The sequence below is a fragment of the Salvelinus alpinus genome, chromosome 18 (assembly GCF_045679555.1).
Source record: "Salvelinus alpinus chromosome 18, SLU_Salpinus.1, whole genome shotgun sequence".
In the NCBI taxonomy this organism is placed as follows: domain Eukaryota; kingdom Metazoa; phylum Chordata; class Actinopteri; order Salmoniformes; family Salmonidae; genus Salvelinus; species Salvelinus alpinus.
This window is the reverse complement of record NC_092103.1, coordinates 31,921,644-31,947,752: the sequence shown is the minus strand read 5'-3', so window position 1 is coordinate 31,947,752 and position 26,109 is coordinate 31,921,644. Positions and strand designations below refer to the sequence as shown.

The 26,109-nt window shown below is 43.6% G+C and overlaps 1 protein-coding gene across 1 annotated transcript; it reads right to left on the bottom strand.

The window, feature by feature from the left end:
* Positions 1-1,986: 1,986 nt before the first annotated feature.
* Positions 1,987-24,263, bottom strand: LOC139544188 (5'-AMP-activated protein kinase catalytic subunit alpha-1-like). Its single transcript, XM_071351009.1, has 9 exons — positions 24,106-24,263; positions 18,919-19,060; positions 9,546-9,639; positions 8,912-9,056; positions 8,590-8,677; positions 7,891-8,115; positions 6,992-7,511; positions 4,748-4,874; positions 1,987-4,468 (listed from the first exon to the last, which is right to left on the bottom strand). Exons 1-9 carry the CDS (start codon positions 24,200-24,202, stop codon positions 4,140-4,142), a joined length of 1,767 nt encoding a protein of 588 aa, XP_071207110.1. The 5' UTR covers positions 24,203-24,263; the 3' UTR covers positions 1,987-4,139.
* Between the last annotated feature and the right edge of the window lie 1,846 nt (positions 24,264-26,109).

Below are 26,109 nucleotides of genomic sequence, written 5' to 3'. Positions count from 1 at the left end.
ATCTCATATGTACAGTTGAAGTTGGACGTTTACATATACCTTAGCCAAATACATTTAAACTCAGTTTTTCACAATTCCTGACATTTAATCCTAGTAAAAATTCCCTGTCTTAGGTCAGTTAGGATCACCACTTTATTTTAAGGATGAAATGTCAGAATAATAGAGAGAATGATTTAGTTCAGCTTTTATTTCTTTCATCACATTCCCAGTTGGTCAGAAGTTTACATACACTCAATTACTATTTGGTAGCATTGCCTTTAAATTGTTTAACTTGGGTCAAACGTTTTGGGTAGTCTTCCACAAGCTTGCCACAATAAGTTGGGTGAATTTTGGCCCATTCCTCCTGACAGAGGTGGTGTAACTGAGTCAGGTTTGTTGGCCTCCTTGCTCGCACATGTTTTTTCAGTTCTGCCCACAAATTTTCTATAGGATTGAGGTCAGGGCTTTGTGATGGCCACTACAATACCTTGACTTTGTTGTCCTAAAGCCATTTTGCCACAACTTTGGAAGTATGCTTGGGGTCACTGTCCATTTGGAAGACCCATTTGCGACCAAGCTTTAACTTCCTGACTGATGTCTTGAGATGTTGCTTCAATATATCCACATAATTCTCCTTCCTCATGATGCCATCTATTTTGTGAAGTGCACCAGTCCCTCCTGCAGCAAAGCACCCCCACAACATGATGCTGCCACCCCCGTGCTTCACGGTTGGGATAGTGTTCTTCATCTTGCAAGCGTCCTCATTGTTCCTCCAAACATAACGATGGTCATTATGGCCAAACAGTTCTATTTTTGTTTCATCAGACCAGAGGACATTTCTCCAAAAAGTACGATCTTTGTCCCCATGTGCAGTTGCAAACCGTAGTCTGGCTTTTTTAATGGAGGTTTTGGAGCAGTGGCTTCTTCCTTGCTGAGCGGCCTTTCAGGTTATGTCTTATGGGACTCGTTTTACTGTGGATATAGATACTTTTGTACCTGTTTCTTCCAGCATCTTCACAAGATTTTTGCAGTTTTTCTGGGATTGATTTGCACTTTTCGCACCAAAGTACGTTCATCTCTAGGAGACAGAACGCATCACCCTCCTGAGCGGTATGACCTGTGTGGTCATGGTGTTTATACTTGCATACTATTGTTTGTACAGATGAACGTGGTACCTTCAGGCGTTTGGAAAAAGCATTCTGAGGTGGATTTCTTTTGATTTTCCCATGATGTCAAGCAGAAGCACTGAGTTTGAAGGTAGGCCTTGAAATACATCCACAGGTACACCTCCAATTGACTCAAATTATGTCAATTAGCCTATCAGAAGCTTCTAAAGCCATGACATAATTTTCTGGAATTTTCCAAGCTGTTTAAAGGCAGTCAACTTAGTGTATGTAAACTTCTGACCCGCTGGAATTGTGATACAGTGAATTATAAGTGAAATAATCTGTAAACAATTGTTGAAAATGACTTGTGTCATGCACAAAGTAGATGTCCTAACCGACTTGCCTAAACTATAGTTTGTTAACAAGAAATTTGTGGAGTGGTTGAAAAACGCGTTTTATTGACTCCAACCTAAGTGTATGTAAACTTCCGACTTCAACTGTATATACTGTATTCTGCTTTACTCATCTCATATGTATATACTGTATTCTATTCTACTGTATTCTACTTTTAGTCAGTGCCACTCCGACATTGCTCGTCCTAATATTTATATAGTTCTTAATTCCATTCTTTTACTTTTAGATGTGTGTATTGTGAATTTTTAGATACTACTGCACTGTTGGAGCTAGAAACACATTTCGCTACACCCGCAATAACATCAGCTAAATGTGTATGTGACCAATAAATTATATATATTTTTTGTTACATAGCTACATGCTTTCAGGTCTTTCGCTACTCTTTAAATCTGGGACAGTTTTATATTTGCAGCCATGCATCATAGTATTGTTAATTTTTTATTTTACAAATTTTCCAATGCCAACAGAAACAAGGGTAGACATGAAAACCTGTGCAATTTTGCTGTTTATTAGGCAGTTGTGTGTACAAATGATTTAAACACACTGTCCATTGATACATGGTCATTATAGTAGTAGGGTCCCTTTACACACCAAATAAAATTAAAACAAGATTTCTTAACTAAAGCAGTTAATACAAGTACAATGAAAGATATTTCTCCTGCAAATAGTCAGCTCTTAACACTCCCACTCAAAAGGAGAAAAACTACTCACCAAATGTGCAACTTACATCATAAGCCGTTAGAACATGGTTGAGAAAGAAAGACGCAGGGTCATTGCACTTCCTCAGTAAGCCGTTAGAAGAACATGGTCTCACACTAACTTATTTCCAACAACCCCACAATTCACCTTATGCACTATTTGGAATAGAACTTGCAACTGTCCTTGAAAACTAAAAAAAGGTTTGTTTTTAGTCCTACAAATGTTTTAATGATAATTTGGTCTACAAATTAGACCCTGCAGTCACAATCCATTCGCGTCATTTATTCAGACCAAAACCAGCCCCACATAAGAGGATAGAAGTAGATAGATGTTTTTATATTCACTGATATAAAACTGATCAACAGTACTGATAATGATAAGGCAGCCAACACAATGATGCAACCGAAGTGACTTTAACTCTCATTCAATCTCAGTCTTGACACTCAAGATACACATTTAAAAAAACACTTTCTCCAGGAGCACATTAAATAAATGTAAGGTTTGGGCAAATATGTAAACTTACATCCAAAGTTATCTATTGTGGGGAATGTGGGCCAAGAAAAGTGAAATGATTGTTGTTCTGATTGTTTCCTTTATCAATTTACATTGTCCATGCACATGTACTTGCTGCAAATCCCCACTCAATGGTCCCAATTTCTCAATGTGTAACTTGATGAATAGGAATGTGTACAAACTGAATGTTGGTCAAATCCTGCTAAAAGGCATGTCACTCAGTCAAGAGACATTCAGATGTATGAATGTATATAGCCCTCAAACTCAAAGATAAATTGGTCAAATAATAAAAGTACTTTGAATTAAGTATAGGGTAGTGTACGTCTCATTTTGACTAACAGCAAAGAACTCTTGGAGATAGTGAGGAAAAACTGTGTATAGAATAACTGATTCAAAACTGTGAAATTGATTTTAAGAAAGCAGTAAAAGGAATAAAATGTCATCCAGCAATAGTCGTAATGCAAAAATTCAAGAAAGATTTCACTCCATAATCATTTCTCAATGTAATCTACAATTCCCACTTAAAGCACTGATAAATATCTCCAAATGCATTTTTTATTTATATATAAAATGTAGAGGACAAACAAATCCAAACATTTATTATTTTACAATAATGCGAAAAAACATGGACGTCTTAATTCAATTAACAAAAAACATCTAAACAAAAATTTGGATTAAGTGCTAACTCCTTTCTTCCACCTGACGCGATCGAGTAAGAAATATACAGGGTCATTGCACTTCCTCAGTGAGTCAACGGGCATCGTTGGCATGACAACCCTTGTTATGGTCAGTGCAGCTAACCCTGAAAGGCCTGCAGTTCAGCTTCCTATCTTTCTGCACAGGTTCTCAGACATCTACTGTAGAGAAAGACAGAGCAGGAGAGAAATAAGAAAACTACTTAGCAAAAGAGCCTCCTGCATCCTTCCCCTCAGCCACCCTACCCCCCTATAGCTCTCCTTTCTGCACACAAAAACTTGGGGTTTTGTTTTCTCTACTGAAAAAAAGGACAGCAAAGCCCACTGAGTACAGTAAAGCAAATTCAGTGTATCACTCAGACTTAGCCTATATATGTAAGGGTGGAATGTGATCTAAAAGGAGGAAGAAATCATCGTCTGCCAACTATAATGATCGTGAAAATGTAAAACCATCTCTAAAATAGTTTTCTGTCATCATGAATATAATAAAGTGGCTTGGTCATTGTCATTCAACGTTCTCTAAACCACGCCCGCACCTCTGCTCTGACCAATCCCCCCCCCCGTGAGTCAGGGTAGGTGCAAACCAAACCTGCATCATCAGTGCCATGGAACAACCCTAGCCAGCTCAAACGCCCGAGGTGGGGATGAATTGAGCCATGAATCGGTTGTATGCTTATTGCTTATAAGGACACTCGGAGAGAAAAAAAGGCTAATGTTTTGACTTGATTGTGAGCTATCGCGCAAGTAGCTTGATGAGATTGGCGCACATCTCAAAAAACTCAATGGTGTGGCTGCCGGGCCGCGGGTAGACTGTCGTCGGAGCGAGGTCGCCTCCTGTTGAGTCAACAGAGGAGGTGAGCGAGGAGGCCAGGGAGCTCTCCGAGGCCTTGGTGGGGGTGGGAGGGATGGAGGTGGCAGGGGTCGGGGTAGCGTCCTCCTTAGCCCCCTCGGTTTGGGACCCCCCCTCTTCAGCAGTGTCGTTCTTAAGGGCCGTGCGGTAGTTTCCCACTGACCCAGACCGGTGAGGAGTGGCAGTCCCAGATTTAGCCTCCAACATGTCATCTACAGACAGAGAGAAAGAAAGAGGGAAAAGAGAAGAGAATGTTAAAACACACAGGTGGTTACAACCAAACACCCAAAAGCCACTAGACAGACCTGTAACATGTCTAAGGTGATCAAAATAATATGAACGATTTTGAAGTCTGACGAGTCAATTTGCATTCCACTCAGCATGGAAAAGCATCATATTTTATAGGCAATTTTCTGTGATGGCATAGTCAGCAGTGTAAAAAACCACTTCCAAGTTCTAGACATGTTCTCATTAAGTCCAGATTGACGTACTGTCTATGCTACGGAAGTCCAGGAGGTAGGTCCTGCTGTCCACCTGGTAGAGCTGAAGGCTCATCTTGGTCTGCATGCCCGTCACTGGGTTCTTCCTCTTTACACGCAGGTAGTACGGATTCACCACCTGGGGAAGAGGATATGGAGATTAGTGATGCATTCAACTGGATGTCAGAAGCTGGGTATAATATGTCATAGATATAACATACAGCAATAGAACATTACATTATTAAATATGTCTCCTGTAGCTGCTTCAGTGGTGATCTGTGGTGATTTAGAGTCTAGACAGAACAGTGGTTAACTTTGTGGGACTGTATATGAAGCTCAGTATGTTTTATTACTGTGTACCCAAACACATAAAACCATAAATAGCTGCTTTCTATCTATCAGGGCAAGAGAAGGATAAACAGGAAACCGAGAATTTCCTTCATAAATAGCTCTCATTTTTCCTCAAGATACATTTTTAAGTTGAGTCAGTCAGCTGATATAGTCTAAAAGTTGTGCCATACTAAAATAGAACCCAAGGAGGAAATAGCCGCATTCCATTCCAGGTCAGGTAGAACTAAACCTGACAAAGCCAGTAATGCACACCAAGCAGAAAAATACTAATAACGGCAAGTACTTTAACAAAAAAAACATAAAAGTAAAGTCAATTGAAATCAGTTCATTAGGTCCCAATCTATGATTTCACATGACTGGGAATACAGATACCATTACAAAAAAGGTAGGGGTGTGGATCAGAAAACCAGTCAGTCAGTATCAAATCAAATGTATTTATATAGCCCTTCGTACATCAGCTGATATCTCAAAGTGCTGTACAGAAACCCAGCCTAAAACCCCAAACAGCAAGCAATGCAGGTGTAGAATCACGGTGGCTAAGAAAAACTGGTATCTGGTGTGACCCCCATTTGCCTCAAGCAGCGCAACATCTCCTTCGCATACAGTTGATCAGGCTATTGATTGTGGCCTATGGAATGCTGTCCCATTCCTCTTCAATGGCTGTTAGGAAGTTGCTGGATAATGGAGCATCCCAATGCTCAATGGGTGACATGTCTGGTGAGTATGCAGGCCATGGAAGAACTGGGACATTTTCAGCTTCTAGGAATTGTTTACAGATCCTTGTGACATGGGTTCTTGCATTATCATGCTGAAACATGAGGTGATGGCGGTGGATAAATGGCATAACAATGGGCTCAGGATCTCGTCACGGTAGTGCTGTGCATTAAAATTGCCATTGATGAAACGCAATTTTGTTTGTCTGTAGCTTATGCCTGCCCAAACCATGACCCCCAACGCCACCATGGGGCACCCTGTTCACAACATCAGCAAACCGCTCTCCCACACGACTCCATAAACGCTGTCTGCTATCTGCCTGGTACAGCTAAAACCGGGATTGGCACACTTGTCCAGCGTGCCAGTGGCCATCAAAAGGTGAGCATTTGCCGACTGAAGTCAGTTACGACGTCGAACTGCAGTCAGGTGAAGACCCTGGTGAGGACGAATGCACGCAGATGAGCTTCCCTGAGACAGTTTCTAACTGTTTGTGCAGAAATTCTTCAGTTGTGCAAACCCACAGTTTCATCAGCTGTCCGGGTGACTGGTCTCAGACGATCCTGCAGGTGAAGAAGCCGGATGTGGAGGTCCTGGGCTGGTGTGGTTACACGTCTACGGTTGGGAGGCCAGTTGGACGTACTGCCAAATTCTCTAAAACAATGTTGGATGCAGCTTACGGTAGAGAAATGAACATTAAATTATCTTGTAACAGCTTTGGTGGACATTCCTGCAGTCAGCATGCCATTGCACGCTCCCTCAAAACTTGAGACATCTGTTACATTGTGTTGTGTGACAAATCTGCACATTTTAGAGTGGCCTTTTATTGTCCCCAGCACATGGTGCACCCGTTTAATGATAATGTTGTTTAATCAGCTTCTTGATATGCCACACCTGTCAGCTGAAATGCTTACTAACAGGGATGTAAACAAATTTGTGCACATAATTAGAGAAATACTTTTTTTGTGCGTTTGGACCATTTCTGTGATCTTTTATTTCAGCTCATGAAACCAACATAACAGATTTCGTAAATTTTTGTTCAATATACTTTATTTCCCCACTACCCCTTGATAAGGGGAACCCTTGATGGTTTTCTGTGTATTTCTACCTGACATCTTTACCCACTCCTTTCTACTCTTCCTTCCCACAATCCTCATCCCCACTCTCTATGATTCTCCCGCCCCTTCCACTCACCTTCCACTCATAGTCCAGTTGCTTCATGGCCCGGCACACCTCAGACATAATATCATTTGGCCTGCTCTGGCTCCTGATCCCCAGGTGCCACTTAGCCCGCCTCACCCCCTGGTGCTTCGATTTCTGTGGGTTCAGCTCATCCAGCGTGTGCCTCGGCCTGGGAGAGGTCTCCATTGCCAGGAATGGCTGCATGCGCTCGGGGTGGGGCTTAAGGGATGCGGCAGCCGCGGCAGAGGCGGTCAGGTGCTGATCGTCCAAGAAGGAGTCTGGGGGACTGGAGGCCAGATAGAAGTCTTTAGCCTCGGACATGATGCGGCGGTTGTCGATGATGAGGTGGTAGGCCACAGCCAGGGGGTCATGGTGGTTGCGGCTGTACAAGCAAGTCAGGATTTCTTCCTCAGTGCACTCAAACTTCTCACACACCTCTTTCAGGGCCTCGTCATCAATCATGTTGTTGCTGTAGGACGGGTCCTCTGGGAACAAGTACTTGGGGAGCTCCTCTTTGAACCATTCATCCTCTCTGTGGTGAGGGGAGGGAAGACAGAGCATGGTTAAAGTCAGGGTCAAGCTAGTCTTTTATCCCATAGGATTTTTTTCTTCTTCTTCTTAACAGGGCAGCTAGATAATGTGTTGACCAGGAGGGGTGGGTTCACTTTGTTAGTGCTGGAACTAAAGCCTGCACAGAGAAGGCAGGAGCTTCCCCAGGACAGGAGTTTTCCACCCATGATAGGTAGTACAGCATGAAACCTCAGTTACAGTTTAATGTGGAGCAAGTTTAATTTTTGTTTTTAATGTATTTTATCTTCCATTATTCTACTGCAGTGTATTCAGGTGTTTAAATACACTTTGTATTTGAATGGAATGCATTTAGGCGAAGTTGATCACTTGCCCCTTCTTACCGGATTTCTTTGATGGTGGCTCTCTTCATGGGATCCACCTGCAGCATGTGTTTGAGCAGGGAGGCGACAGAGGGGTTCAGGTACTGAGGCGTGAAGAAGATCCCGTCACAGATCTTCTTGAAGAGCGTTGGCACATGGTCGTCATCGAAGGGCAGCGTCCCACACAGCAGGGCATACAGGATCACCCCACTGCTCCAGATGTCCACCTCAGGACCTGCATATAACCTGGGAGGAAACAGGTCAAACATTGATGAATCCCTTTAGATCAGGTACGGGCAACTTTGATGGGGGTGGGGGGGCCACAAAAAAACTGAACTCATGAGGTGCCGCAGTGGATCTATGTACCAACACCCCCCCCCCCCCCAACGAACTCGGGAGAGGTGAAGGTCGAGAGCCACGCGTCCTCTGAAACACGACCCTGCCAAGCCGCACTGCTTCTTGACACACTGCTCGCGTAACCTGGAAGCCAGCCGCACCAATGTTTTGGAGGAAACACTGTCCAGCTGGCGACTGAAGTCAGCTTGAGACTTTTATCAAGAACGGGAGGGTCTTTCACCAAAGCAAAACCGTGAAATTGATCAGTCCTTTTAACATGAACAGTGTTACTTATTGAAATGTAACAGCGGCTTTTGTATACATTAGCACATTCCCCATCACGTCTGCCATAGTTTTAGTGTGAAAAGGAGAGGACAAGACTACCTTCCAGAGATGACTTCAGGGGCAGCGTAGTTCGGAGAACCGCAACTTGTCCTCAGAAACTCTCCATCCGACATCATGTTTGACAAACCTACAGAAAACACCAGACAACATCACATAATTATGTGTTTGTGTCCAAAGGTAGAGCACTATATAGGAAATGGGGTGTCATTTCCGACCCTTTCCAGTAACTATGGCGGATGTGTAACCAAGCCAACCCAGTACAGTTAGATGTGGCTCGATTTGGAAGTGTAAATCAGGTATAGGTGTAGAAAGCTGCTGCTGAGTTCGTGTGGGGTTAGGGTTGAGGGTGACAGTGACTTACCAAAGTCAGCGATCTTGGCGTTCATCTGTGCGTCCAGCAGGACGTTCTCAGGCTTCAGGTCTCTGTGCACCACCATGTGTCTGTGGCAGTAGTCTACTGCGGAGATGATCTGCTGGAACAGACGACGGCTCTCCTTCTCATCCAACTGGAGACACACACACACACGAAACGCAGACACACAGAAAAACACAGTGTGAGATATGTCCATTCAGTGTCTATTTCAGTATAGTAAGTAACCACTCTGGAGATTTGGTCAGTGACTTTGCTTGAATGACTTAGTAGTCCTCAAAAAACGCTTAGAAAGAATGCAGTATAGAGATAGAGTTTTGTGATATATGTTTGTGTACAGAAGGAAGGGGTAGTCCATACAAGAGGCAGGTTATAACATGACTATTGACACAACCATTATACTAGCCTGACAATAGATAGCTAATTACCTAAGCCATTAAGATTCAGGTGAGCAAAAGACTACCCACAATCCAAAACAACAGAGTTAATTGTAACAGATCCGCTTAATGAGGCTTAATGTAGAATAACGCCTAATGTCTGTTTTGTTGTTGAACTAAAAACAGGTCCATAATTGTCACAAAGCCTGCAAACAGAGTGTGTTATCCTTGGGGGGGGGGGGGGGGACCTTTCCATTTTTGCAGATGTAGTCGAAGAGCTCTCCTCCGGACACATACTCCATCACCATGAAGATGTCTGTTGGGGTGCTGATCACCTGGTACCTACAGCCCCACAGGAAAAACAGAGTCACACACACAAAATAGGCTAGTCATGATTGGACCAAGAGATTTCCCTGACCATGTGTCCCATCTGATCAAAAAAAGGAAAAAAAAAGAAAAAAAATGAGTCTGGGCCCTACTCAAACACCAGACAAAAACAATTAAGGATCGCCTAACTTTGACAAACTTTATTTTTATTTTTTAACACAGCTATATTTCAGATTTACCACAGCAATAAAATTGAATAAAATTGCAATATAACATCTGAGAATAAGAGGTAGGTGTTTAAGGACAGATTAATCCTCTCAAAAGCCATTAATTGATTCTTAACCTAGAGCTCTTAGAACTCTTTTGTGGGCCATTGGGTTCAATGACTGGACGGTGTGAGGAAGACTGGCCACAGAACACTTCAACATGCTAAACATAGATCTACTTCACTAGAGCAAACCTCCTTGTGCAAACCGCTACATTTCTTCATTCATGTGCCACATATTGGTAACAAGGTTATCAACACAAGTGTTGTATAAAACTTGACTCCAGGGGGTGACCTTTCTTTTAAAGTGGAAAAATTATGGTCTAGTCACAAGGGAGCAGGCCCCCAGAAATGCCCCAACTAGGCCTACACATTGAGCTCACTGCCAGGTCATGAAGACTACTCAGGTAAGGGGATTTTTCATTTAGTGAATAGTAATAGGATTAGTTATTAAAAAAAACAGCCAGAAACATAGGGGAAAGCTGACCATTCATAACCAATGAGATAAATCATGGAAACACTGCATTTAATCAAGATGCTTTTTGAAGAGGTAGGGAGAGTAGCATAGATACAGAGATAAAGAGAAAGTGTGACTTACTCTATAAAACCCACTACTTAAGTCACACAACACAATGCCACATGTCTCAAGTTGAAGGAACGTGCAATTGTCATGCTGACTGCAGGAATTCCACCAGAGCCGTTGCCAGAGAATGTAATGTTCAGGGATGCAAACTGGTGAGGGCCCATTGAAACATGCAAAAAATCCCTGCTAGAGGAAAATGCAGGTTTTAACTAATTAAACAAAGAATATGATCTGTATGAATCAGTCTCTGTGTGTAAAATAAGTGGTTAATGTGAACCTAAATCACAGCAAAAAATTTAAAGAAAGCAATCCAATGTTATTTGTTGCATAGACTTTACTGCAAATGACACTCTTGAGAAACAAAATACACTAATATTGCAGTTAGACATGACAGCCTTTATAATAGAATGCTTGTGACCACACACACATCTAAATATTGCACTTGGGGAAAAAAACATCTTAAAGTAGAAATAGAATGAAACAAACAGGCATTCCATTTTTGCTCTATTATAGTGGCCACTATAGCAGACATTGATCAAGAGCACAAGGCTAGATGTGTGCAAAAATAACGATCATCAAGTAAAAAATTATATAATCCCCCTCACACGTGTTACTGTCAAGTTCAACCCAACAAAAGTAATATCTTTGGGCTACACTGCACATTATTACATTGTACACTTTCTGCCTGTGGACAGCTGTTCTACAATGTGCCAACAAAAGTGAGAAAGAGGGAAAGTGTGTGGCCAATTTCAAGTTTTCATAACAATCGGTAATCGGCCTTTTTGGACGATTACATTGCAATCCATGAGGAAAACGCGTGGCAGGCTGACCACCTATTACGCGAGTCCAGTGTCAAAAGGACCTTGTGGCTGCAAGGAGCCAAGGTAAGTTGCTAGCTAGCATTAACTCATCTTATAAAAGTCTTCATAATCGCTAGTTAACTACACATGGGTGATGCTATTACTAGGTTAACTAGCTTGTCCTGCGATGCATATAATCAATGCGGTGCCTGTTAATTTATCATCGAATCACAGCCTACTTCAACTTTGCCAAACGGGTGATGATTTAGCAAAAGCGCATTCGCAAAAAAAGCACATTCGTTGCACAAATGTACCTAACCATAAACATCAAATGCCTTTCTTAAAATCAACACACAGAAGTATATATTTTTTATACCTGCATATTTAGTTAAAATAAATGCATGTTAGCAGGCAATATTAACAAGGGAAATTGTGTAAGCAGAGTCAGGGTAGATACAACAGTTTGGGCCGCCTGGCTCGTTGCGAACTGTGTATTTCACTGAAAGAATAAACGTTTTGTTTTCGAAATTATAGTTTCAGGATTTGACCATATTAATGACCAAAGGCTCGTATTTCTGTGTGTTTATTATATTTAAGTCTATGATTTGATATTTGATAGAGCAGTCTGACTGAGTGGTGGTAGGCAGCAGCAGGCTCGTAAGCATTCATTCAAACAGCACTTTACTGTGTTTGCGAGCAGCTCTTAGCAATGCTTGAACCACAGCACTGTTTATGACTTCAAGCCTATCAACTCCTGAGATTAGGCTGGCAATACTAAATACTGAAATACAAATGGTATAGAGAGAAATAGTCGACGCTTCATAATTCCTATAATAACTACAACCTAAAACTTCTTAACTGGGAATATTGAACCACCAGCTTTCATATGTTCTCATGTTCTAAGCAAGGAACTTAAACATTAGCTTTTTTTACATTGCACTTTTACTTTCTTCTCCAACACTGTTTTTGCAATATTTAAACCAAATTGAACATGTTTCATTATTTGAGACTAAATAGATTTTATGTATTATATTAAGTTAAAATAAAAGGGTTCATTGTTCATTCAGTATTGTCTGAATTGTCATTACAAATATAAAAATTTTATTTTATTTTATTTTATTTATGCTGATTAATTGGTATCAGCTTTTTTTAGTCCACCAATAATTGGTATTGGCGTTGAAAAATCATAAATCGTTCGCTCTCTACCTGGAATGCATTTCAATTAACAGGTGTGCCTTGTTTAAAGGAATTTGTGGCATTTCTTTCCTTCTTAAAACCTCTTTGGGCTAGGAGGCAGTATTTTGACGTCCGGATGAAAAGCGTGCCCAAAGTAAACTTCCTGTTACTCAGGCCCAGAAGCTAGGATATGCATGGTAGATTTGGATAGAAAACACTCTAAAGTTTCTAAAACTGTTAAAATAATGTCTGTGAGTAACAGAACTGATATGGCAAACCATCAAAAAAATATATAATTTCAGCCTATCACTGTTTCTAATGGCTGTCATGTTTATTATGAGGCGAAATCCTCCCAGATTGCAGTTCCTAGGGCTTCCACTAGATGTCAACAGTCTTTAGAAAAGGTTTCAGGCATGTTTTTGGAAAAATTAGCTAGAATTTGTAGTTTTTCTAAGTGGCTCCCATTTTGGCTGTAGTGTTTTCATGCGCGTGGATGAGAGCGAGTTATTTTCTGTTTATCTCCGGTAAAGACAATAACGATTCTCCGCCTTAAATTGTATTATTTATTTACGTATTAGGGTACCTGAGGTTTGATTATAAACGTTGTTTGACTTGTTTGGAGAAGTTTATTGGTAACGTTTGGGATTCATTTTGTATGCATTTTGAAGGAGGGAAACCGGTGGATTATTGAATGACGCACGCCAGCTAAACTGAGTTACGGATATAAAAAGGACATTATCGAACAAAAGGACGATTTGTGATGTAACTGGGACCTTTTGGAGTGCCAACAGAAGAAGATCTTCAAAGGTAAGTCATTTATTATATCGCTATTTCTGACTTTCGTGGCGCACCTGCCTGGTTGAAAAAAGTTTTTAATGCTTTTGTATGCGGGGGTGCTGTCCTCAGATTATCGCATGGTGTGCTTTCGCCGTAAAGCCTTTTTGAAATCTGACACAGCGGCTGGATTAACCTGTTTGGGCTAGGGGGCAGCATTTTCACGTTTGGATGAAAAGCGTGCCCAGAGTAAACTGCCTGCTACTCAGTCCCAGTTGCTAATATATGCATATTATTAGTAGATTTGGATAGAAAACACTCTGAAGTTTCTAAAACTGTTTGAATGATGTCTGTGAGTATAACATAACTCATATGGCAGGCGAAAACCTGAGAAAAATCCAAATTTGAGGTTTGTAGTTTTTCCAACTCTTGGCCTATCGAATACACAGTGTCTATGGGGTCATATTGCACTTCTTACGGCTTCCACTACATGTCAGTCTTTAGAACCTTGTTTGATGCTTCTACTGTGAAGTGGGGGCGAATGAGAGGGGATTGAGTAAGGTCTCTCCCAGAGAGCCAGGAGCTGACCATGCGCGTTCACGTGAGTTCCATTGCATTTCTGAATACAAAGGAATTCTCCGGTTGGAACTTTATTGAAGATTTATGTTAAAAACATCCTAAAGATTGATTCTATACTTCGTTTGACATGTTTCTACGGACTGTAACGGAACTTTTTGACTTTGTCTGCTCCTAGTGATCGCGCGTCATGAATTTGGAATACTGGTTTAACCTGTTGAGGATAGAGGGCGCTATTTACACTTTGGGGGAAAATCGTGCCCAATTTAAACGGCCTCGTACTCCATTCTTGCTCGTACAATATGCATATTATTATTACTATTGGATAGAAAACACTCAAGTTTCTAAAACCGCTTGAATTATATCTGTGAGTAAAACAGAACTCATTTTGCAGCAAACTTCCTGTCAGAAAGTGAAAAATCTCAAATCGAGGCTCTGTTCCAGGGCCTCCCTATCATTTTGCTTGAGATTTGTGACTATACATGCAACTTCATATGCCTTCCACTAAATGTCAATAGGCTGTGAGAGGTGAAATGGGGTCTCAATCTCTTTCTATGGTCAAAAGAGACAGCTTGGAATGACATGACCCCAGAATTCGTTTGTTCAGGAAGCGCAGAAAGGTCACCAGTATTGGCTTCTGAAAAGCAATCGTTATAGACGTCTTATATCTCCGGCTTTGATTTTATTTGATAAATGTGAAGATATCATCGTAAAGTATGTTTTTTCAATATAGTTTTATTAGATTATTGAAATTTTTTCGGGAGTTTAGACGTGTTGCGTTCTTTGCGTTTGGTGAAGATGGACAGCTTAGCGCCACTTGGCTAGTTTTGCTTGCTAATTCGCGAGGGAAAAATGCCATTCTAAAACCAAACAACGATTGTTCCCGACAAAGGACCCCTTGTACAACATTCTGATGGAAGATCATCAAAAGTAGGACCCATTTTATGATGCTATTTCATATATCTGTCGAACATGTGTACTATTAGTTAGCGCCCAGATTTTGGGCACGCTCTCGCTATAACGTAAGCTGGATGTCGTAATGAAGTTATTTTTAGAATTCTAACACGGCGATTGCATTAAGAACTAGTATATCTATCATTTCCTATACAACATGTATTTTTTTGTCATGTTTATGAATAGTTATTTGGTCAGAATAGGTGAGTTTTAGAAAAATATCCGCACATTCTGGGAAAAAGATGCTACGTTAGCACAATGTATAACCACTGATTCCAGCTCTAAATATGCAAATTTTCGAACAAAACACAAGTGTATGTATAACCTGATGTTATAGGACTGTCATCTGATGAAGCTTATCAAGGTTAGTCAAAAATTATATATCTTTTGCTGGTTTGTTACGATCGCTAACTTTTGCTGCTGGTAAATGGCTTGTGTTTCTGGCTATTGTGGTAAGCTAATATAATGCTATATTGTGTTTTCGCTGTAAAACACTTAAAAAATCTGAAATATTGGCTGGATTCACAAGATGCTTGTCTTTCATTTGCTGTACACCATGCATTTTTCAGAAATGTTTTATGATGAGTATTTAGGTATTCCACGTTGGTCTCTATAATTACTCTGGCTGCTTCGGTGCTATTTGTGACGGTAGCTGTGATGGTAGCTGCAATGTAAAACTGATTTATAGCTCAAATATGCACATTTTTCGAACAAAACATAGATTTATTGTGTAACATGTTATAGGACTGTCATCTGATGAAGTTGTTTCTTGGTTAGTTTGGTTGGTTCTTGGTTAGTTTGGTTGGTTTTCTGCAAGCTACCTGTGCTGTGAAAGAAATGTCTGTGCTTTTTTGTATTTGGTGGTGAGCTAACATAAATATACGTGGTGTTTTCGCTGTAAAACATTTTAAAAATCAGACATGTTGACTGGATTCACAAGATGTTTATCTTTCATTTGCTGTATTGGACTTGTTAATGTGTGAAAGTTAAATATTTATAAAAAAAATTTAAAATAAAATCGCGCTCTGCCTTTTCAGTGGAATGTGGGAGGAGTTCCGCTAGCGGAACCCCGGGGCTAGACAGGTTAAACGCGCTAACAAAAAGGAGATATTCGGACATAAATGAACTTTATCGAACAAATCAAACATTTATTGTGGAACTGGGATTCCTGGGAGTGCATTCTGATGAAGATCATCAAAGGTAAGTGAATATTTATAATGCTATTTCTGACTTCTGTTGACTCCAACATGGCGGATATCTTTTTGGGTTGTGTTGGTCTTGGAGCACCGTACTCAGATTATTGCATGGTTTGCTTTTTCCGTAAAGTTTTTTTGAAATCTGACACAGCGGTTGCATTAAGGAGAAGTATATCTTTAATTCTGTGAATAACACTTGTATCTTTTATCAATGTTTATTATGAGTATTTCTGTAAATTGATGTGGCTCTGTGCAAATTCACAGGATGTTTTGGAGGCAAAGCCAAATGTAAACTGAGGTTTTTGGATATAAATATGAACTTGATCGAACAAAACATACATGTATTGTGTAACATGTTGTCCCGGGAGTGTCATCTGATGAAGAATATCAAAGGTTAGTGATTAATTTTATCTCTATTTCTGCTTTTTGTGACTCCTCTCTTTGGTTGGAAAAATCCCTGTATCCTTTCTGTGACTAGTTGCTGACCTAACATAATGATATGTCCTGCTTTCGCCGAAAAGCCTTTTTGAAATCGGACACTGTGGTTGGATTAACGAGAATTTTATCTTTAAAATGGTGTCTAATACTTGTATGTTTGAGAAATTTGAATGATGAGATTTCTGTTGATTGAATTTGGCGCCCTGCAATTTCATTGGCTGTTGGCGAGGGGTTCTGCTAGCGGAACCTCGTTCCTAGACAGGTTAACAAGAAGTTAAATTCACTAGGGTAGGGAGTACTATTTTCACCTCCGGATGAAAAGCGTGCCCAAAGTAAACTGCCTGCTACTCAGGCCCAGAAGCTAGGATATGCATATAATAGTAATAGATTGTAGATTTGGATAGAAAACACTCTAAAGTTTCCAAAACTGTTAAAATAATGTCTGTGAGTATAACAGAACTGATTTGGCAGGCAAAAACCTGAGAAAAATCCATCCAGGAAGTGGGATTTTTTTTATGTTTGTAGTTTTCTATTGAATGCCATTACAGTATCCATTGACTTAGGACTCAAATTGCACTTCCTATGGCTTCCAATAGATGTCAACAGTCTTTAGAAATTGTTTCAGGCTTGTATTCTGAAAAATTAGAGAGTAAGACCACTGAATGAGTGGACCCTACAGTGTCCCAGAGGTTTTTCATGCGCCCGACCGAGAGTGCGCCTTTCTTGTTTACCTTTTATATTGACAACGTTATTGTCCGGTTGAAATATTATCGATTATTTAGGCTAAAAACAACATGAGGATTGATTATAAACATAATTTGACATGTTTCTACGAACTTTACGGATACTATTTGGATTTTTCCTCTGCCTGTTGTGACTGGGTTTGAGCCTGTGGATTACTGAACAAAACGCGAACAAAACTGAGGTTTTTGGATATAAAGAGGGACTTTATCGAACAAAAATAACATTTATTGAGTAAATGGGAGTCTTGTGAGTGCAACCATATGAAGATCATCAAAGGTAAGTGATTCATTTTAAATCGCTATTTCTGACCTGTGCAACTCCTCTACTTGGCTGGTAACTGTTTGTAATGATTTGTCTGCTGGGCGCTGTTCTCAGATAATCGCATGGTATGCTTTTTCCGTAAAGCCTTTTTGAAATCTGACACTGTGGTTGGATTAACAAGAAGTTAATCTTTAAACCAATGTATAACACTTGTATGTTTTATTAATCTTTATATTGAGTATCTGTTTTTGAATTTCACGCTCTGCAATTTCACCGGATGTTGTCGAGGTGGGTCGCTAGCGGAACGCATGCGCCAGAAAGGTTAATGCGTTTGAGCCAATCAGTTATGAAAAGGTAGGGTTGGTATACACAAGATAGCCCTATTGGTAAAAGACCAAGTACATATTATGGCAAGAACAGCTGAAATAAGCAAAGAGAAACGACAGTCCATGATTGCTTTATACCTTCCATAATATTTCCCTTAATGTTATTTTCCTACCTACCGCTCTACTGTTGCTTCATTACTTCCTCGCTTTCAACAGTTAAATAAGTTTAGTTGTCCTCATCATTCTAATGACATCCTTGAATAATATAGGACTAGAATTAGATGCAGAAGGCTTTCACTTCTCTTCAAAACATTGAATGGTTATTGGTCTGAATAAATAACTGCCATAGCCTTCTGCCATCATGCGTTCACTCTTCTTTCAAAACTACCCATGAGTTCTATTGGCTGCTGGATTTAACATTAATCAAGAAAGACTATTCGAATTGGGACGCAAGCTTTATAGGTATAACAAATTCAAATAAAAAAAATGTCCAGCAAGCTATTCTAGTCTATCTTTTCCTGCAGGGCCCTCCAAGAGCTAGAGACCGGCTACAAGTTAGAAGCGTATTATGCATAACCCATCATTATTAGCTAATTATAAGGATAATGCTGCATTGAATTTATGACCTGAAAGAGGTAGGCTAGGACATCTATATAATCAATCTAGAAAAGGATTATCTATTTTGTATGCAATTTGAATGGAGTTAATGGAGAGAGAGCAAGCTCACGCAATAAAAAAAAAATGGCGACCCCGAAAGATATAGATGGGTAAATTAGATGCACATTCTGTCTGTATATTACTTTATTATAGGATGTTGGAGTAAATGTTGGCCTACCTGTCACAAGAAAAAAAATATAACAAAAAAAAAAAGTCGCCACCCTGAGCGTTGATTCATCATGCAGAGGCCAAAGAGTAGCATATAACTTTAAACAGTTCCATTTCACAAATATAATTTAATATAGTTCCATTTCACAAATATAATTTAATATAGTTCCATTTCACAAATATAAATTAATATAGTTCCATTTCACAAATATAATTTAATATAGTTCCATTTCACAAATATAATTTAATATAGTTCCATTTCACGCCATGCTGTTAATATATATAATTTATTATAATTTACCGGTTTTGCACAGTTAGTTATCCAGGGAAAAGGGAGTGGTTTTGGGCCTTTCAACCCTATGCATTCTAGACTTACAGCTTAATGATATGTGGATGCCTGAAGAGCTTGAGGTTCTGGATCTCTCTACGGATCTTCCCCACCACATCCAGACTGCGGATCTTCTGTCTGTTCAGGATCTTCACAGCCACCTGGTGTTTGGTCAGCTCGTGCTGCCCCACTAGAGAGCGCGAGGGGGAAGGAGAGAGAGAGAGCGCGAGGGCAGGAGAGAAAGCGCGAGGGGGCGGGAGAGAGAGAGAGCGAGGGGGCGGGAGAGAAAGAGCGAGGGGGCGGGAGAGAGAGAGCGAGAGAGCGAGAGAGAGAGAGAGCGAGGGAGCGAGAGAGAGAGAGAGAGAGCGAGGGGGCGGGAGAGAGAGAGAGAGAGCGAGGGGGCGGGAGAGAGAGAGAGGGGGCGGGAGAGAGAGAGAGAGAGAGGGAGGGAGAGAGAGAGAGAGAGAGAGAGCGAGGGGGCGGGAGAGAGAGAGAGAGCGAGGGGGCGGGAGAGAGAGAGAGGAGCGAGGGGGTGGGAGAGAGAGAGAGAGAGCGAGGGGGCGGGAGAGAGAGAGCGAGGGGGCGAGAGAGAGGGGGCGGGAGAGAGAGAGAGCGAGGGGGCGGGAGAGAGAGAGAGAGAGCGAGGGGGCGGGAGAGAGAGAGAGAGAGCGAGGGGGCGAGAGAGAGAGAGAGAGCGAGGGGGCGGGAGAGAGCGAGAGAGCGAGGGGGCGGGAGAGAGCGAGAGAGCGAGGGGGCGGGAGAGAGCGAGAGAGCGAGGGGGCGGGAGAGAGCGAGAGAGCGAGGGGGCGGGAGAGAGCGAGGGGGCGGGAGAGAGCGAGGGGGCGGGAGAGAGCGAGGGGGCGGGAGAGAGCGAGGGGGCGGGAGAGAGCGAGGGGGCGGGAGAGAGCGAGAGAGCGAGGGGGCGGGAGAGCGAGGGGGCGGGAGAGAGCGAGAGAGCGGGAGAGAGAGAGAGCGAGGGGGCGGGAGAGAGCGAGAGAGCGAGAAAGAGAGGGATAGGGAGAGAGCGAGAGAGCGAGAGAGAGAGGGATAGAGAGAGAGAGAGGGATAGAGAGAGAGAGAGAGGGATAGAGAGAGAGAGAGAGGGATAGAGAGAGAGAGAGGGATAGAGAGAGCGAGCGAGCGGGCAGGAGAGAGAGCGAGCGAGCGGGCAGGAGAGAGAGCGAGCGAGCGGGCAGGAGAGAGAGAGAGCGAGCGGGGGATAGAGAGAGAGGGGGCGTGGGATAGAGAGAGAGAGGGCGTGGGATAGAGAGAGAGAGGGCGTGGGATAGAGAGAGAGAGGGCGTGGGATAGAGAGAGAGAGAGCGTGGGATAGAGAGAGAGAGGGCGTGGGATAGAGAGAGAGAGGGCGTGGGATAGAGAGAGAGAGCGTGGGATAGAGAGAGAGAGAGCGAGGGGGCATGGGAGAGAGAGAGAGAGAGAGAGGGCGTGAGAGAGAGAGAGAGGGCGTGAGAGAGAGAGAGAGCGAGGGGCAGGAGAGCGAGAGAGCGAGGGGGCATGGGATAGAGAGAGAGGGCGGGAGAGAGCGAGAGAGCGAGGGGGCGGGAGAGAGCGAGAGAGCGAGGGGGCGGGAGAGAGAGAGAGCGAGGGGGCGGGAGAGAGAGAGAGCGAGGGGGCGGGAGAGAGCGAGAGAGCGAGGGATAGGGAGAGAGCGAGAGAGCGAGGGATAGGGAGAGAGCGAGAGAGCGGGAGAGAGCGAGGGGGCGGGAGAGAGCGAGAGAGCGAGGGGGCGGGAGAGAGCGAGAGAGCGAGGGGGCGGGAGAGAGCGAGAGAGCGAGGGGGCGGGAGAGAGCGAGAGAGCGAGGGGGCGGGAGAGAGAGAGAGCGAGGGGGCGGGAGAGAGCGAGAGAGCGAGAGAGAGAGGGATAGGGAGAGAGCGAGAGAGCGAGAGAGAGAGGGATAGAGAGAGAGAGAGGGATAGAGAGAGAGAGGGATAGAGAGAGAGAGAGAGATAGAGAGAGAGAGCGAGGGGGCAGGAGAGAGAGAGAGAGGGGGCATGGGATAGAGAGAGAGAGGGCGTGGGATAGAGAGAGAGAGGGCGTGGGATAGAGAGAGAGAGGGCGTGGGATAGAGAGAGAGAGGGTGGGGGATAGAGAGAGAGAGGGCGGGGGATAGAGAGAGAGAGGGCGGGGGATAGAGAGAGAGAGGGCGTGGGATAGAGAGAGAGAGCGTGGGATAGAGAGAGAGAGCGTGGGATAGAGAGAGAGAGAGCGAGGGGGCATGGGAGAGAGAGAGAGAGAGAGGGCGTGAGAGAGAGAGAGAGCGAGGGGAAGGAGAGCGAGAGAGCGAGGGGGCATGGGATAGAGAGAGAGGGCGTGGGATAGAGAGCGAGCGAGGGGGCATGGGAGAGAGCGAGCGAGGGGGCATGAGAGAGAGAGAGGGGGCATGGGAGAGAGAGAGAGAGAGCGGGCATGGGAGAGAGAGAGCGAGGGGGCATGAGAGAGAGAGAGAGCGCGAGGGGGCATGGGAGAGAGAGAGAGAGCGCGAGCGGGCATGGGAGAGAGAGAGAGCGAGCGAGCGGGCATGGGAGAGAGAGAGAGCGAGCGAGCATGGGAGAGAGAGAGAGCGAGCGGGCATGGGAGAGAGAGAGAGCGAGCGGGCATGGGAGAGAGAGAGAGCGAGGGGGCATGGGAGAGAGAGAGAGCGAGGGGGCATGGGAGAGAGAGAGAGCGAGGGGGCATGGGAGAGAGAGAGAGCGAGGGGGCATGGGAGAGAGAGAGAGCATGGGAGAGAGAGAGTGCGAGGGGGCATGGGAGAGAGAGAGAGAGGGCGCATGGGAGAGAGAGAGAGAGAGGGCGCATGGGAGAGAGAGAGAGAGAGGGCGCATGGGAGAGAGAGAGAGAGGGCGCATGAGAGAGAGAGAGAGAGAGGCATGAGAGAGAGAGAGAGAGAGAGCGAGGGAGCATGAGAGAGAGAGAGCGCGAGGGGGCATGAGAGAGAGAGAGAGAGAGCGGGCATGGGAGAGAGAGAGAGAGAGAGAGAGAGCGCGAGCGGGCATGGGAGAGAGAGAGAGAGAGAGCGCGAGCGGGCATGGGAGAGAGAGCGCGAGCGGGCATGGGAGAGAGAGAGCGAGCGGGCATGGGAGAGAGAGAGCGAGCGGGCATGGGAGAGAGAGAGCGAGCGGGCATGGGAGAGAGAGAGCGAGCGGGCATGGGAGAGAGAGAGCGGGCATGGGAGAGAGCGAGCGGGCATGGGAGAGAGAGAGCGAGCGGGCATGGGAGAGAGAGAGCGAGCGGGCATGGGAGAGAGAGAGCGAGCGGGCACGGGAGAGAGAGAGCGAGCGGGCATGGGAGAGAGAGAGCGAGCGGGCATGGGAGAGAGAGAGCGAGCGGGCATGGGAGAGAGAGAGCGAGCGGGCATGGGAGAGAGAGAGCGAGCGGGCATGGGAGAGAGAGAGAGCGAGCGGGCATGGGAGAGAGAGAGAGAGGGGGCATGGGAGAGAGAGAGAGAGCGGGCGCATGGGAGAGAGAGAGAGAGCGGGGGCATGGGAGAGAGAGAGAGAGAGCGGGGGCATGGGAGAGAGAGAGAGAGCGGGGGCATGGGAGAGAGAGAGAGCGGGGGCATGGGAGAGAGACAGAGGGGGCATGGGAGAGAGACAGAGGGGGCATGGGAGAGAGACAGAGGGGGCATGGGAGAGAGACAGAGGGGGCATGGGAGAGAGACAGAGGGGGCATGGGAGAGAGACAGAGGGGGCATGGGAGAGAGACAGAGGGGGCATGGGAGAGAGACAGAGGGGGCATGGGAGAGAGACAGAGGGGGCATGGGAGAGAGACAGAGGGGGCATGGGAGAGAGACAGAGGGGGCATGGGAGAGAGACAGAGAGGGGCATGGGAGAGAGACAGAGGGGGCATGGGAGAGAGACAGAGAGGGGCATGGGAGAGAGAGAGAGGCATGGGAGAGAGAGAGAGAGGGAGGAAGAGTTAGGAAATACTGTAATAAGATTGTTTTTATGTCTGGTTTCTTATCAGCCCCAAACTGCTATACAATGACACATGCAATGCAACACTGTGGTTAACAGCAGAAGGAAACGTCTTATTCCGCATGGTTTATAGGCCTGTGTTTATATCAGTTTACGGATGTAAGTTACTGTGTAGCCTACACAATAGTTCAATGCCAAATGTAAGAAAATATAGGCCTACCTAAAACTGGTCAGAAGAACAAGTGAAAATGTATTAGACAGGACTGTACAGAGGGGAATGAGAATGAGTGAGGGAAGGGAGCGTGTACAAATAGCTGTTATTGATTAAACTGTTATGCTGGTGATGCATTAACCAGCAGGTAGTCACCTAGAATATAACCATGGAGTAAATGGCCCAATGTGCAGTGTGTTCTATTCTGACCACTGGGAGAAAGTAGTAAAGATATTAACAGTCTATCTATAAGCCTAGTTGGGTGGTGGCTTGATAATAAAAGTTATGTTTTCAAATACCAAGGAAATGTACCTTTTTCTAGTTTGAAACGGGCCTAACAGATTATGGCCTTGCAGCTAGGCTATACAAGTCAGTTTGGTCCTCTACTTAAAGTTTGGACATAACGTTAGTCAACGTTAATCATTTTAGGTGATATGACATTAGAAAATTATTTTGACATTGTGTAGATTGTGTGCAACCCAGGGACAATGTTGTTTTACCCAGGGACAATGTTCCACCCTGTAGAGGATAAACAATGGCTAATGTCAACACTACTATCGTACTGGGATGTGGTGTTGAGGGGTGGAAGGGTATGTGTAACGACGTTATATGTCCTCATTAATAATTCAGCCAGGTCCAATATAGTTCAGTATGTATGGCTCCATCAAAGACACGTCCATGAATGTTGAGCCTGGGGGGGATCACGACTAACGTTAACTTGTCAGTTTGATTTGATTTAACTAGTTAGCTGAAGCAGGCTTCCTGACTGAGAAACCACTCATTTAACTTAGCATAGGTTAGCAATTTGAGCGGAGACTATGCTAGTTGGCCAACTATCAAGTAAACTTGGTTAGTTTAAGCTCTGTCATTCGACCACATAACTAGCTGGCTAGCAAGCTTACTAGTTAGAACATGACAAAGCACGATCTTTTGATAGATTAAAATGTACACCGGCTAGCTAACTCAGCCAGGCTCTAAAATCAAACAGCTAACCTAGCCTAGCTCGCTAAATTCAGCGGCCAAAAAGTGCGAGAAATCCCATCGTCTCACGGGTATCTGGTCGAAACTTGAAAAGTCAAGACCCTTACCTTTAACTTTCCCGAACGTCCCCACCCCAAGTGTGTCTCCGAGAATATAGTGTCCAATTTTTACTCTGCCTTCATGTTTCTGTTTATCCGTCGCCATCTTTCCCGCAGTGACCAAGCCTTGATGCTGTGCTTATGCTGCTGCGAGCAGAAGCGAGCAAGCAACTGCGACTGGATCGACACTAGATACCACAGCCACAAATGGATAAACCCCGCCCATTTCTACAATGTATCTTCTAAATATCTGATTTAAAACCTAAATTTAACCTTAACCACACTACTATGCCAAACCCTAACCTGAAATTAAGACCAAAAAGCACATTTCTGTTTTCATACCTTTTTACGATATAACCAAAGGTGACTTTGTGACTGTGGTAACTAGACAACACTGGGATTGCGAAGGGGTCGTGGAAAAAAAATACTCTTCCGTGTCATCATTGGGACTAGTTGAAGTGGATTTTCAAAATAAAAGTCTAGACAAATTGCTGTCAAACTGTGTGTTTGTGCAGTGGTGTAAAGTACTTACAGTGCATTCAGAAAGTATTCAGACTCCTTGACTTTCTCCACATTTTGTTTTGTTTACAGCCTTATTCTAAAATTGATTAAATTGTAATTGTTTTTCATCAATCTAAACACAATACCCAATAATGACAAAGAAAAATAGGTTTTTAGAAATTTTTGCAAATGTATAGAAAATAAAAACTGAAATATGCCAGTAGGGATGGTGCCAGGTTTCCTCCAAACGTGACGCTTGGCATTCAGGCCAAAGAGTTCAATCTTGGTTTCATCAGACCAGAGATATTGTATCTCATGGTCAGAGTCCTTTAGGTGCCTTTTTTAGCAAACTCCAAGGGGGCTGTCATGTGCCTTTTACTGAGGAGTGGCTTCCGTCTGGCCACTACCATAAAAGCCTGATTGGTAGAGTGCTGCAGAGATGGTTGTCCTTTTGGAAGGTTCTCCCATCTCCACAGAGGAAATCTATCAGAGTAACCGTCGGGTTCTTGGTCACCTCCCTGACCAAGGCCCTTCTCCCCTGATTGCTCAGTTTGGCCTGGCGGCCAGCTCTAGGAATCGTCTTTGTGGTTCCAAACTTCTTCCATTTAAGAATGATGGAGGCCACTGTGTTCTTGGGGACCTTCAATGCTGCAGAATTTTTTTGATACCCTTCCCCAGATCTGTCTCCAGGATGCACCTGAGCTGAATTTCCAATCTCATAGCAATGGGTCTGAATACTTATGTAAATAAGCTATCTGTTTTTTATTTGAAATAAATTTGCAAAAAAAATACAAACCTGTTTTCGCATTGTCATTATGGGGTATTGTGTGTAGCTTGATGAGTAAAACAAATAATTTAATCAATTTTAGAATTAAGGCTGTAACGTAACAAAATTTGGAAAAGGGAAGGGGTCTGAAAACTTTCCGAATGCACTGTAAGTAAAAATAGTTTAAAGTACTACTTAAGTCGTTTTTTTGGGTATCTGCAATTTACTATTTATATTTTTCACAACTTTTACTTATACTTCACTACATTCCTAAAGAAAATATTTTACTTTTTACTCCATACATTTCCCTGACACCCAAAGTATTCCTTACACTTTGAATGCTTAGCAGGAGAGGAAATTGCCAAATTCACACACTTATCAAGAGAACATCCCTGGTCATCCCAAATGCCTCTGATCCTTTTCTGTTAAGGTATCTTGACTTTAAATCAAGTATGACAATTGGGTATTTTACCCCACCACTGTGTATTTATGTGTGTGTGTGCATAAACAAGTAATCTGGGCTAAAGGGCCGTGGCCACTGCAATGTAGACTATTGTAAACATTTTGTTGAATAAAACCTTAAAACATATTCCCCCTCTTATCATCTAAGTGATGATCACTGATCAATAATCAGTCCGACCAATGACTGTATATGGTATGAGTCTGACTCATGCACATGTCTACTTTGCAGCCACCAGATGACAGTCAAACTCACTGTTTGAGTTGATTAGAAACGTGAAACAGTA